The 14,589-nt window shown below is 42.0% G+C and overlaps 1 protein-coding gene across 5 annotated transcripts in view; it reads right to left on the bottom strand.

The window, feature by feature from the left end:
• Positions 1 to 13,119: 13,119 nt before the first annotated feature.
• The window catches only part of slc12a7b (solute carrier family 12 member 7b), an 89,496-nt gene continuing 88,026 nt past the window's right edge, over positions 13,120 to 14,589 (bottom strand). For all 5 annotated transcript variants that reach the window (XM_084048296.1, XM_084048297.1, XM_084048299.1 and 2 more), the window contains one exon: positions 13,120 to 13,718. In XM_084048296.1, coding sequence (XP_083904422.1) covers positions 13,627 to 13,718 — 92 coding nt within the window. In that variant the 3' untranslated portion in view covers positions 13,120 to 13,626. The remainder of the gene's footprint in view (positions 13,719 to 14,589) is intronic.

The following is a 14,589-nucleotide window of genomic DNA, read 5'->3' as shown; positions in this document are numbered from 1 at the left end:
GTCAGTTGGCTCTCATGCACTGAAGGAAGCATGAGCTCGGCCCTGGCCTCCCTGGCTGTGGGGGACTGGTGTAGCGCTGGTGTAGGGCTGGTGTAGCGCCCAGGATCACTTAGGAAATTGGCACCGGGTGAAAAAAATGGGTTACAAAAATCGCGGGATAAAAATTATAAAAAAAAAAAAAACAAATAAAGTTGGGTTCTCTAGTGTTCGTCCATAATTCAGTGTTGGGCCTGTGCTATGTTACAAACAGTAGGCTGTTTGTGGCCTGCCGTTAGCACAACTCAGTAATTATAAGACACTGTGGTTTCCTCTCGAAATTGCTACACGTGTCTGCCGGTCATTAACATAAGCAGGTTGGCTGAGAGAATAGTATGTTGATGAACAACAAGATTCGAACGGTAGCCCACAGTATAGGCTATACACTGTATGTATTCAGCAACTCTAAGGGTCTTTGGTTGTTTACAGTTGTTCAATACTACATCAAGTGTGGTAATGTTTCAATTTTACACAGAAAATCTCAGACTGGGAACAAATAGCGTTTTTCAAATTAGATTATTTTGTTTTGAACTTCCTTCCAGGAAAAACAAAATGATTCTGTACTTCAATTTCTTCTTTTGATCTGAGCCAGTTTGTCGCACCAACTCTCCCTGCTCGCTCAGTTCCCCCAGCTGATAAAAGAGACGTTCGTGTTCTTCTGCTCTTAATTTGTTTTGTATATTGGCATGGCGTTGTTTGCCACTTGAACCCTAGCATCCCTCTTCTGGGGTGTACAATCGGCAACAATAGCAGATCTGCAAGATCTGTGAGCCTGTAGATAGGAAGATATTTTGTGTAGACCTTGGGAATCCGGTCAACTAAGTATAGGGCCCATGGGCACACGGTCAACTAAGTATAGAGCTTAAGTGGTTATACAAAAAAATAACCCTGTGGTGACCATCCTCACTCCATTCTGTCCCTGTGTCAGAGAGAGGGGTGGAGGACAGAATGCATTGGTGTCTTTGATGTCAGTAATGTGTGTTATAGCCTCTTCCCCATGCAGGCCCTTGGAAACATTCAGTCAAATTCCTCGGTGGAAAGACCACGGCACACAGCTGGAGTGCTGTGGTCAACAAACACACTGGAACTAAAACATGCTGTCCGGGTACATACTGTAAGGACGTACATACTGTACATTATTGGCTAAAACTGCAGCCTGCGATTGTTCTTGATTGCACTTAAAGTATGTGATTATCATCTTATTTAAGGAAGATGAATAGCTGTGACCTTTACATACCTCTGTTGTAAAGTAGGTTCTCCCTAAAAAGCAATTTTACCAGGACATTCAAGTCGAAATGAGATAGGTATGTGACCTAATCAAAGTCATTTGATTTGGTCAACAAAACACTTTTTTACTTGGCCAGTCCAGTAGGCTTTAGTATGTCAGGCAAATGTCTAATTTAGCTTTCTCGTTAAAAACATGTCTCTTGGAGACAGCCACTTGCTGGCCAGGTGCTTGGCAGTGAGTGAGTTCTTACCGCAAACATTTTGGTTCTCACCATTTCTCAGCCTCAGAGGGATAGTGGGCCTGTATCTGGAAACATGTAGCCAACACCACAATGGATAGACCCCTTCATACGTAAGCTGTGGACTGTGGAGAAGTGTTTTGGGACATCCCATTAAAGCATTTTCACAGGCCTGAAATACGTAAGCTCAGGACAATGTCCACCTCACTCCCCCCCCCCCCATTTCAAAGTGCCTTGTAAATGTAAATGACAGCTTGTGATTCCTGCCAAATCGCAGTGATTATTATTACTCACAAAATGTCCCATCAGTCTAAATGTGAGTCACATTTAGACTGATGGGACATTTATGCTAATCCTTTCACTGGTGCATTGGCTAGTGATGTGCTGTCCTTATGCCCCCCCCCCCCCCCCTGTAAGGGGAGCTGAAAAACACCCGGGTGAAACAAGGGACAGGTACAGATGCCACTAACCCCGCTGTACACCCAGGAAACTATGTGGTCCAAAAACTTCCTTTGGGAAACAGTACAAGTCCTTATTGACAAAGACCACCTGCTGCCTCAGCGGCTCTTTCCCAGGGTCTCAACTTACTCACCCAGCCCTCCTAAAAGACTCAAACATGACTCACTAGCACTGAGTGTAATCTCACTAAGGTTACTAGCTCTAGACTCTTTAACTCAAACCTTGCATGCAGTTTTTCAGTCACCTAATTCTTATATAATGACAACTGGTCTCCACTAAACTTCCAACAGAATACACATGCTCAAAATCAGTGGTGCAGATTAACATTTACAGTACTCAAACAATCTTGAGGTACTTAGTGTTTCCATTTTTTGATAATTTATACTTATTCTCCACTACACCTCAGAGGCAAATATTGTACTTGTTACTTTGCATAATTTGATTATTAATTAATACAAAACATACATGATGTGATACATTATGTATTATTACAGGTTAAGCTGCTACTAAGATGCTGATATTTTTACGGCACGAGACCGTTGTATGACAAAGTATAAGGGCTCAGGTTGTTAGGATGAAACCAGATCAGACAAACTTAAAGGGAATTAGAAAAAGTGCTCCTCGGAGCACAGGTCTCCGCCAGGTCAGGTAGGTTATTGTGGGCCAGCAATGTTCGTAATTGGCCAATCAGGATGGAATATGAAAAATCGGACGGATCCGTCTTGATCACTTATAACACTATATAAAGATAATGTGTACCGATTTGCGTTATGTTTGGACAAAATCTGTAAGAGTAATATAAAACATCACAACCAGTGTGAAGTGGGCGGTGTGGTCATCACAGTGGTCATCACTTTTTTTTTAAGCTAAAAAGTGCATAGTCCTATTTATAGGTTGTTAATTTCATCATGTGTGTTGCTAGCCAATCACAGTGCTGGATAGAGTCAGCCAATAGAGTCAGCCAATCACAGTGCAGCTAGTGGTCATCACAGTGATGGAAGCTCACTTAAAGAAAAGTATAGATTTGCATTGAATGTGTAGGGGTTAGGGGTGTACAATGGGTGGCCAATCACAGTGCAGGGTTAGGGGGGTACAATGGGTGGCCAATCACAGTGCAGCAAATGTCAATGTCCCAACCTCACATATAGGGGCGGCTACACCGCCCAAAAATAAAAAAAATCACACCCAGTGTGAAGTGGGCGGTGTGGTCACAGTGGTCATCACAGTGGGTGATTCACTTAAAAAAAAACATAAATGTGTTTTTTTTAAGTGCACAGTCCTATTTATAGGACTGCACATGTGTAATGTGTTTCACTAGCCAATCACAGTCCTGAATAGAGTCAACCAGTGTACAATGGTGGCCAATCACGGTGCAGGGTTAGGAGGGTTAGGGGGGGTACAATGGTGGCCAATCACAGCGCAGGGTTGGGGGGGTGCAATGGGTGGGGGTCCAAACCTCACATATAGGGGCGGTTGCACCGCCCAAAAATATGTTTTGCAAAAATCTGCCTCCTGGTGGCGCTTTAATAGGGCAATGTTAAAAGGGTGGCATCTGTTCCTCAACGTAGTGTGAATGTGTGTGCAAAGTTTCACCGCAATCGGCGGTGCATTCATGATTTGCGGCATTTTGTTCAGAACGGGCCACTCCTGTAAACTTCAGATGTCAATCTTAGCCAATCAGGATGGAAGATGAAAAATAAAATAGATGCGTCTTGAACACAAAACTATAGAGATCATGCGTACTGATTTGCGTGAAATTTTTATTTATTTATTATTATTTTTTTGAAAGGAAGCATTTGAACGTTTCTGGACAGTTTTGTGCTTTGTTTTCTGATTTTTTTTCTGAAGAATCTTTTGAAAGGTTTTTGAAAAAAACAAAACAAACTAGAAAATGTGCTTCTCGGAGCACAGGTCTCCGCCAGAATTAGGATCAGTACTGATCCTAATTCTGTCTTACCTATTTATGTTACATATTGTGATGTCACGTGAAGCTTGACCAATCCAAAAGATTAGGTGTTCACAGACGGACGGACTTCGGCCTGGCGGAGACAACAAACAAAATGGAACCTTACTGATGGCCAATAAGAATGGGTCTGTGTGACCTTGAGAATTAATAGTCAACTCTGCTGACCAGCATCAGGGTTGCTATGGTGATAAATTTGCCCTATTATGGAGATCAACAGGCATCGCTTCATTGATTGGGCAACCCAACTCATCGGCTTCACTGATTGGCCAAACTTTAAGTGACGTTTGTGTTGCTGAACCAATATAAATGATAGCGCACAATATAACTTTTTCAGAGGGTTTTAATGCAACCAATGTTGGAACTCCACAAAGAAGTAGAGTATTCAGTTTGACACAATACAGTCTGATCCACTGTCCTGCTGGTGTCAGAAATGTTTTGCTGGACGCTGCATATGAAACTACCAAAGGAATACGACCACATTACTGCTGTAACAGTAGAACACAATGTGTATTCCTGTGTAGATGACCAGTGTGGCGATCAGATGGACGTGAGCGTTTTCAACACAGTGTCTTTACGCTGGAGGAAGTTGTCTCCAGTGACAACTGGAAGAGGAGAACGTCACCTTGATGTTCCCAACGAGTGCACTGGCCACACAGCTGTACTGATAAAAGATATTATGTACATATGGGGAGGATTATGGAGAGGGGAGTACTACAATGTGCTTTATGCATTTGATGTCGACACCCACAGATGGTTCAAACCCGAGGTGTCAGGGACCATTCCAGAGGGGAGGCTGAACCACTCGGCCTGTGTCTTGGGGAAGGTCATGTTTATCCATGGAGGATGGTGCCAACAGACTGGACGCACTAATGACATCTACAAGTTGGACACCACCACAATGGTCTGGGCTTTAATTAACACCAGAGGAACTCCACCACCCGGTTCATCATGTCACTCTGCCACCATCATCGGGACAAAGATGTTTGTATTTGGGGGCAAGGGGTTCTACTACAACAACAACCTCAGAGTGTTTGACGCAGAGATCAACAGCTGGCTAAACACACCTTGTGCACAGCATCTTCCAAAAAGACGCTGGGATCATTCAGCCTTTACCTACAATGGAGGACTATACATATTTGGTGGTTGGAACTCGGACGGGATCTTCAATGATTTATGGAAACTCAGTCTAGAGACCTTCTCCTGGAAGAAGGTTGAGCCCAAGGGGAAAGGACCAGGTCCAGTGTATCTGAAGTGCTGTTGCATGGTGGGAGATCGTATCATCCTCTGTGGAGGAAACAAACTTGACAGAACACGTGCCGATGACCTGTACATATTGGACTCGAGTCCTAGTCTTAAGACGTTATGTAAGCTAGCAGTTATTCGGTACGGTCTGGAGCAGTCTGAACTCCCACACAACACCAGGTGGGAACTGGCAGCCATGACTACCAACAGGGTGAATGAATGGATGAATGAATGAATAGAATCAGAATAATTTGTTATCACGTCACAAAGTTTAAAGGTGTAAAAGAGGGGGTTGATTTCTTTTTTTCTGCCGGCTCCAATTAGCTCTATATGCACAGCAGCCATATTGGGAATGAATTGGGCCCCTTCCTTACTTCCTTCGCAGGTGTTACCAATGATACTAATTAAGGCTCTGTTCCATTTAGTGTGGCATAGTGGTTGTCTTATTTTCAAGGACCCCCATAACTCTGAGAGTGTACAAATGTAACCATTTGGTTCCATTTGTACTCTCAGAGTTACACACCCACCATAAGGGGCCATTTGGGAACCAAAATGGAGTGTTTCTAGTGAGCCAACATGCACTATCAGCACCCTGACCAGAATGGAACAGAGCCTTCATTAATATCATTGGTAACACCTGTGAAGGAAGTAAGAAGAGGCCCAATGTCTTTCCAATATGGCTGCTGTGCATAGAGCCTATTCTTTTTCAGAAAGAGAAAGAAAAATCACACCAGTGTGAAGTGAGCGGTGATATTTATGAGTTATTAATTTCATCACGCATCTCGGCCAATCACAGCACGTCCTGCAAAGTGACAATCTTACATTTTTATTACTCTCCGCAGGAGAGTTTTGTTTTCACTTTCTAAATATGACACACCGATTGGTCAAGCCTCACGTGACACGTGACAATACGGTGAAATATTGTATAAATACATGGCGTCACTTTGGCGGTGTCTTGCCACTGCCAAAGTGAGGTAAGACAGGAACCATCACGAAATGGCTGCATGGCTGATACATAATTGGCAGATAGGACACTTATATAGACAGGAGGGATATGACACTTACACAGACGGATAGGACACTTATACAGACAGGACGGATAGGACACTTATACAGACAGGACGGATAGGACACTTATACAGACAGGACGGATAGAACACTTACACAGACAGGACGGATAGGACACTTACATAGACAGGAGGGATATGACACTTACACAGACAGGACGGATAGGACACTTACAGTATACAGACAGGACGGATAGGACACTTACAGTATACAGACAGGACGGATAGGACACTTATACAGACAGGAGGGATAGGACACTTACACAGACAGGAGGGATAGGACACTTACATAGACAGGACGGATAGGACACTTATACAGACAAGACGGATAGGACACTTATACAGACGGATAGGACACTTATACAGACAGGACGGATCGGACACTTATACAGACAGGATGGATAGGACAGTTAGAACATAAGAATTAGAACATTCCCAACATTCCCAACACAAGTCTGGATAGGACAGTCTGGATAGGACATTTCGTGATTGTTCCTGTCTTACGACAGGAACAATCACGAAATGGTTGAGAAATGGCGGATACTGTAACAATTGGATAGGACACTTACACAGACAGGACGGATAGGACACTTACACAGACAGGACGGATAGGACACTTACATAGACAGGACGGATAGGACACTTATACAGACAGGAGGGATAGGACACTTATACAGACAGGACGGATAGGACACTTATACAGATAGAACATTCCCAACATTCCCAACAGCGGAGAGTTGTGCTCCGAGGAGCACTTTTTCTAGTTTACATTATTATTAATTTCATCATGCGTCTCGCTAGCCAATCACAGCGTGTCTGCGAAGTTTGAAGTGAATTTCATCATGTGTCTCGCTAGCCAATCACAGCACGCCCTGCAAAGCTTAGCCTATGGGCGTGTTTTCCACAGCATGGCGTCACTGCGAAAGACAAATTTTCACGACGGAAAGAAAAACTTTCATCACGGATGGGTCCTAAACCCTCTTATAGGAGCGGTTGCACTGCTCAAAAAGACGGGGTAACAGGGGGAGCAAGGGGCAAAAGAAAGAATGAAAAACAAAGGTATCTACATATTTACACATGGTAAAATAAATACATATTTTTTATGATGTTCATTTCCGGTTCTATCCTTCTCTGGCCCTCTAGCGTAATCACTAAAAACATGATTTTATTGCTGGCGCTATAACGGGCCCATGTGAAAAATGTGGGGCAGAGGTTGCGCTGGCATCCAGGGAGTGCGTATGCATAGTTTCGCTGCCATCATACCAACGGTAATCTCTCAAGAACAGATTCTGCACTGCGTTGGAATCTGTCCTGAAGGTTCGTCATAACGTGTACACACTGTGTGGGTGTGGGCGTGCCTTCAGATCAGGAAGCAGGCCGCGCTTTACCCAATCAAATGTAGTGGGCGGGATTCACGTGTCCGTCGATCCTTCCCTACTGGAAACTAACCGAAACTAATTTAACAATAGCGTCCGCGGAGCAGACAAAACCACGGAAAGATATTCACATTTGAACTTACTCTTTCATCATAGAAACAAGTGGGCTTATAACCAAAAACGATCCATGTTCTCTGGGAGAAGTGGTGTTAGTGTTCCGTGTAGAAATATTGTTAGTGGGAATGAAAACGTAGTCGCACCACCCGGAAGTGGAGCGGTGAAGGCAGACTTAAACCCCGGTTTCCTTGCGCACTGGTGCTACGTCGGCATTGTCCCAGAGTATAACTGAGGAGGAACGAACAGCAGAGGTCGCTGTTTTTCCTTTTCAGTGGTCTCTGGGTTCCGAGATTGTACCAACGGACACGGACACACAGACGGACAGGGAGACAATAATGGAAGGCTGAGAAAAAGAGAGAGAGAGAGAGAGAGAGAGAGAGAGAGAGAGTCCACCAATTTGTTGCTACTCTGGATGGAAGAAAACATCAGGTCTTCTGCTGACATCATGTGGATGAACCAAGTACTGCAGCTTGTGTTACAATTCAGGATCCCTGATGTAGACTTCAGGTTATGCAAAACTATTGTGATGAGGCTGTTCTGTGTATGTTCAATATGTACTGTAACGTGACCCCCCTGTCTGTCTGTCTGTCTGTCTGTCTGTCTGTCTGTCTGTCTGTCTGTCTGTGTCTGTGTGTGTGTGTGTGTGTGTGTGTGTGTGTGTGTGTGTGTGTGTGTGTGTGTGTGTGTGTGTTCGTCCGTCTGAGGACAGCTAATCTCCGGCACCATTGGACCGGATAGATGTGAAACTGTGCACGCACACTCCCTGGAGGCCAGTGGTTCTTTTCATATTCCATCCTGATTGGCTAAGATTGGCATCTAAATAGGACCTCAATGGAAACAAGCCACAGTGCTTTCTTGGGTTTATCCTTTTAGCATCCTTTTGACAGAACTGTACCTCTGTACTTTCTTTACAAACTGTTAATAAAGTATTAATAATAATGTGACGGGTTCAGTGTCTTACTCAAGGTCACATGGAAGTTGGACAAGGTGTCAGAGATTAAACCTGAGGTTGTTTGGTTAGTTATTACGGTTATTGTCCTTGACAATGAGGACCCGGGGACATGAAGCACAGATACAAACATAGTTGTCACAACAGAATGTTTACCAGTTTAAACATTTACATTTCTCATCTAATCTCATCTGAGTTTAATCTCATTTTATCTGATCTCATATTTATCTATTTATATGTTATGTCTGTACAGGCAGAGGCTGTAAACTGCTTTGTAAACTGAATCAGGAGTAGGGCTGTCACGATCATGACATTTACTTTGTCAGACACATTTAGTTGTGTTTTTGGCATTAAACATTGGAATATATAAATACAATTTACACATTTTCTTTGGCTTTTAGGCTTTGTAAACGAAAATTGCACTGGGCATTATGACAAATAACTGAAATATACAAAGAAATGACTGACATATTTAATAACTATACTTACCAAATTGTTTTTAAATAGTCGACATAACCGATCTACAAGCTCACCAATATCTTTTGAAAATGTATGAAGCTTTTTTCAACATGGAAACGTTTATGGCGATTATGCTAGAATAATTGTGATTATCCCAAATAATTGCTATCGTGGCGATAATGTAATTGTGACCGGCCTAATCAGGAGGCAAAGGGATTGTGGTTCATTTCTGCACTTTTATTAATTACTCAGAGGCACAAATACAACTTACAGGGCTACCCTCCAATACATGTGACACCATCCTAGTTCTGCTGTTTCTCTCACAGAGATGAGGCTTTTTCCATTGGTTGTTCCATATAAAACATTGGTTCTGAACACACAGAGAAAAGAATATCGCCTTCAGTGACACCTTGAGGTAGTTAACATTCTCCCATCATTTTGAACTACGCAAGCCCTGAAACACACATCGCCGACATCCTACAGTATATAGAAATATTTCAATTGCCATTTAGTGAAGGTCTTATGCGGTTTATGTATTTTAATGTGTGACTGTGACTTCTCTGCTCAGTAACCAAGCTAACATTTTCAAGAAATGTTTATTTAACTTTACACGTTTAAACTTCAAACGTTTTAAAACTGTCAATTTCTTAAAACTAGTTTATAATTTACAAAACAAAACCAGAACATTTTCAGTGATGAATAACTAAACTAAGTCAGATAACCCAATAATGTTTTATTATTGGGTTAGTTTCCATTTGTGTTTGTCAGGGGTTTTCAGTCTTAAACATGCTGTGGTTTGGATTGGCTAGAAAAACAAAACAAAATAAACAAAACAGATTTGAAAATATGTCGACTATAATTTAACACTCTGTACTATTCCATCCTGCCCTTCATTCAAATCACAAGACTCCCAGTATAGGCTACTAAAAAGTAGCCTGGTAAACCCTCCCTCCGGAGATCTCATTTCCATTTGATTTCACTCCTGAAATCAAATGGAAATGAGATTTCCGGACGGAGGGTTTACCAGGCTAACTAAAAAGTAACACTTACAGAGTAAAAGGAGATCAATGACAAAGTTAATGCTTGAAACATATCGACCATACAGTAGACTGTAGACGGTGACTAAAAACACAAAGAAAACAGGGATGTCATCAGATTCTACAACAGAACTCTTTTCCCACAGATTGTAGAAAAATACAAATGGTTGTTTTTTCTTCTTTTTTTTCTTTTTTTTAACAAAATACTGCACAGCTAGGAAAAAAGGTGAACAGAAACTGTGGAAGTACACAAGGAAGAGGGTAACACAGGACCCCTGTCTGTCTGTCCCTCCCTTCCTTAAAACACCCAATGTTACTACAGTAAATGTCCTAGAGTTAGACTCTTCACCCTCTTGGCTCCCCAGACCTTTTCCCAAGAAAATCTAAGACCTTCAATCTTGTAGGTCCAAATCGATATATATTCAGACCATCAATTAGCCATCAACCCCCCCCCCCCCACTCCTCCTTCATGGTATCACTTCTTGTCTATTTGTTTGGTAGATGTTATACTATACATATGTACTGTATGTTGGTTACTTGCTGACATATGCATGTTATTTAGATACATACTAAAATACATGTTTGCTAGTACACTAATGCTAATTTTATGGTCTGTTTTCCTTCATTAGCTATTTAATATGCAACCTTCAGAAAGAAACGTGAATAAATAAAATCTCAGAACATTGTTACAGTGGGGGATTCGCATTATACATTTAATCTCTATTATTTAACCGTTTTGAATTTTGAGAATAGGCTCTGATAACTGTAGTCCAGGGTTTCCAGAAGGTGGCAATCCCATTTCCTGTTCCGGTTCAGTTTCCTCACAGCTTAATTTGGTTGGCTGAGCAGCAGATTTGAACAGGAAACACATTACACCTTCATGGGTTTCTGGTTCAAATATGCTGACGAGCAAACCAAACTAAGAAAATGTACCGGAACAGGAGACGTGTATGCCACATTCTGGAAACCCGGGACTAATTGTACACAGAACCTATTGTGACAGGAGCTATGGCAATGTGAGCCACATTGTGCTGGCGCACACACTCTGGGCTGACAATTATCACACCAACTATACATCCAGTTTTTTTTGGCACGTTCTCCCATGTTCATAACAATTCATATACTCAATTAGAGATGTGTGTGGGCATGTGTGAGAGTGAAAGAAAACAAAGAATAGAACCAATTACTGTCTTAATTTTCTTTCCTATGACCCTCTCTGTTAAACAGCCCTCTGTCAGCAGCATGGTGACCTGAGCCCACTCATGCATGAATGCTACCCTAAAGGGTTCATTCAGACCTTACACACAGTAAGCAAGAAAATATATTTTCTCCCTAAGGGTTGTTTGTGTCATGAGTACATTTACACGAGAAGATTATCATGGGGCGATAAAGTGCCGACACATTTTCGGATCGTTTATTCATCACATTCTCGGTGTCCAATGAAAATGGTTTAGTCTCGTCACAAATCTTTGGTCTGGACTAGGAGTAGGTGTGTATGTAGTTTAATTTGTTTTACATAGAACAAAGTGTTGAGTTCTCGTTTTGTTAACCGAGTGCTGTGTTGAGTTCTCGTTTTGTTAACCGAGTGCTGAAAAGGTAGATAGTGCAAATAACTAAGACGACATGCATCAAGAATCCTATGTAGAGGAATCTAAAATGCCGTTGCTCTGGTTGTACTTGTAGAAAGTGTCATTCATTGGAATAGACTTATGCAATCTATGAGTGTCAATACACTTAGGGTTATCTACTAAAATGATATGAACGTCAACAGAGATGGTGATTTATGGATTTAGTAAGGATGTAACAATGAGCCAATCTTTTGTCTACATTATTCTGTCAAACTGCCCATTAATAAAAAGTCCCAAAACCATTCTAGCCAATACAAATTCTTATTATTGCCATGTCAGAAGCCATAAATACATTGCTGGATTTGGTGTAACATACTGTACAGTCCACAAAGGGTTGTATGTATCCAGTTTCTCCTAATGACAAACAATGATCCAGTATGAACAATCCAACCAATGAAAGGCTTCTTCCATCCCAACTAGAGCCCGACCGACGGCAGATCAATTTGCAAAACTGATAAAACCTTTGCTCATAAAAACTTATGAGCAAAAAATAAATAAAAACAAAACACAAATAACTTTTTGATTAAACACAAACCGAACTTTATTTAACCACTTAGGCCCTATAAAAAAATGCAGATCTACAAGCTCACAGCACGTTGCAAGGCATTGTGAGCTTGTAGATCCGTTACTTTTGAAATGTTTTGAAACTTTTGAAAATTTTTACCTGTCCAAAATATGGATGCCAGGTTAAAAGTGGTTAAAATTGGGGGACCTCGGCTGCATAAATGCAACTATGTCGTAAAAAAAAAAAGTCAAATAGCAGCCTGTATATCGGCCAGACCGATACGGTATATCGGCCGGGCTCCAAGCTGCTCCACCATACCCTCTCTGTCTTACTGCACTGTATGTGAAAGGGACAGTATCTATTGCACATTCAAAATCCACGTTGGACAATCCCTCACCAATGGGCCCTCAATGTAACTAGCTCAACAAATGTAGATGTGTACAAAAATGGAGAGAGCCACTCCACAATGACCAAGAAGCGACAACATTAGCAACATACTGTAATAACACCAAGTTCCTGCATTCACCACCGAAACCTCAACAATGTGGATGGATCTACAACCATATGAACGTGGTTGCTTCAATAACTCCTAATCAGACTGTATACATACACATTAGGTAGTTCACAGAGAAGCGCTGATATTATGTGCTTGTAAATTGTTTCAAACGTATATGGCAAATTCTTCTTCAAAACTCTGACATTTTACATAAAGGTTATCTGGAGCAAGCTTTACCCTCCATTGTAAAAAAAAAAAAAAAGGAAAAAAATAAAATGATTTGTTTGTTGCCATCTGAGTGTCTATGTGTATGTAATGTGTTTTTCTCAGGTCTGACATACTACTTTGCATCCCAAAACAGACAGGTAAACGAACAGGAAAGACTACAAAGTTTATATCAACAGCACACTTTCAACTTCTTTGCTTAATGTTGCACAAGAACCAATACATTGACAAGACCAACACAAGAGGGAAAGAATACGAAAATATATAATACAACATTTTGAACAGTAAATGAAAAGTATAAAGTGTCTCTATGCTCTCTCTTCCAGTTGGCAGGGGTACGGAAGCCTGGCGTGGACACATAGCGTGCGCTCTCTCTTGCTCGCTTGGGCGCAGAGTTGGTTTAAAAACGCACGGCAGTTTTCCTCCCTTCCGAGGTCATGAATACCTCCTGTCCAATCACAAGTCTTCCAACAAAACGCTCCCCAACAAAATCAACAATTAGGCTTCTTCCCCCGAAAATGCCCGGTAACTGGGATCCATGGCGATGGCCCGTGTGTGCAGGGTGGGGGCACCAGTGCGTGTGTTTGTTTTTCTTTTCCTAAGAGTAGATGGTGATGACCTCACGACCACCACCGCGGACCAAGAGGACCCGGTTGAGGCCCTCGAGAAGAACCTCCAGGAACTCCATGTCTGAGAGGAGAGGAAGTCAAGGACAAACATACAGAGACTGTACCAGAATAGACAACGCCAACAAAGAGCAAACAAACTGATGTTGAGCATCGGAACAACCTTGGATTGTATATGTAGGGGAGGGGGGGTTTGTAAACGTAAGGTTCCCACTTCGTCCCGGGCTCCCCCCCAGAGTTCGTGTTGAAGTGTCCTTGACCAAGTCACTGAACCCCCAATTGCAGGTTGGTGCCTAGCATGGTTTCCTCCACCGTCGGTGTATGAATGTGTGTGTGAGAATGGGTGACTAATGACTACAGTATATATACACTATACAAATGTATTTACCATCTACATTGACACTTTTCCCTGGGGGTCCCTGGAACAAAATATTTTGAGATGGGGGTCCACGGCCAAATACATATAATTTTGGGGGTCAGTGACATGAAAAAGTTTTGTTCCAGGAACCCCCAGAATCAAAGATTTGAGTGAAATATATATATATTCAAAGATTTGCAAAAAATGACAAAAGAAAAAGAAGCAGATCTACAAGCTCAGAGCATGGGATTCGGTGCTGCGCTATGAGCTTGTATATCTGCTATTTTTGAATAGCCAAAGTATAAAATAATGGTTATAGGCTATAGCTAAAAATCTAAAATGAGGGCCTGGGCCGTAGCGTGACGGTCCAGGCACCCTAGGCTGCAATGCCAGCCTGACAACGGGTCGCAGGTTCGACTCCCGTTCCCAACGACCTTTGCTGCGTGTAACCCCCCTATCTCTCTCCCCATTTCCTGTCAACCTACTTTCCCTATCCCCCTCTAAATAAAGGCATAAAAAAGCTCCCAAAAAATATTTTAAAAAAGATATATAAAAAAGGATATATATAAAATGACAC

Source organism: Gymnoscopelus microlampas, assembly GCF_963454915.1.
Source record: "Gymnoscopelus microlampas genome assembly, chromosome: 22".
In the NCBI taxonomy this organism is placed as follows: domain Eukaryota; kingdom Metazoa; phylum Chordata; class Actinopteri; order Myctophiformes; family Myctophidae; genus Gymnoscopelus; species Gymnoscopelus microlampas.
Note: the sequence above shows the minus strand (reverse complement) of the source record. Positions and strands in the feature narration are given on the sequence as shown.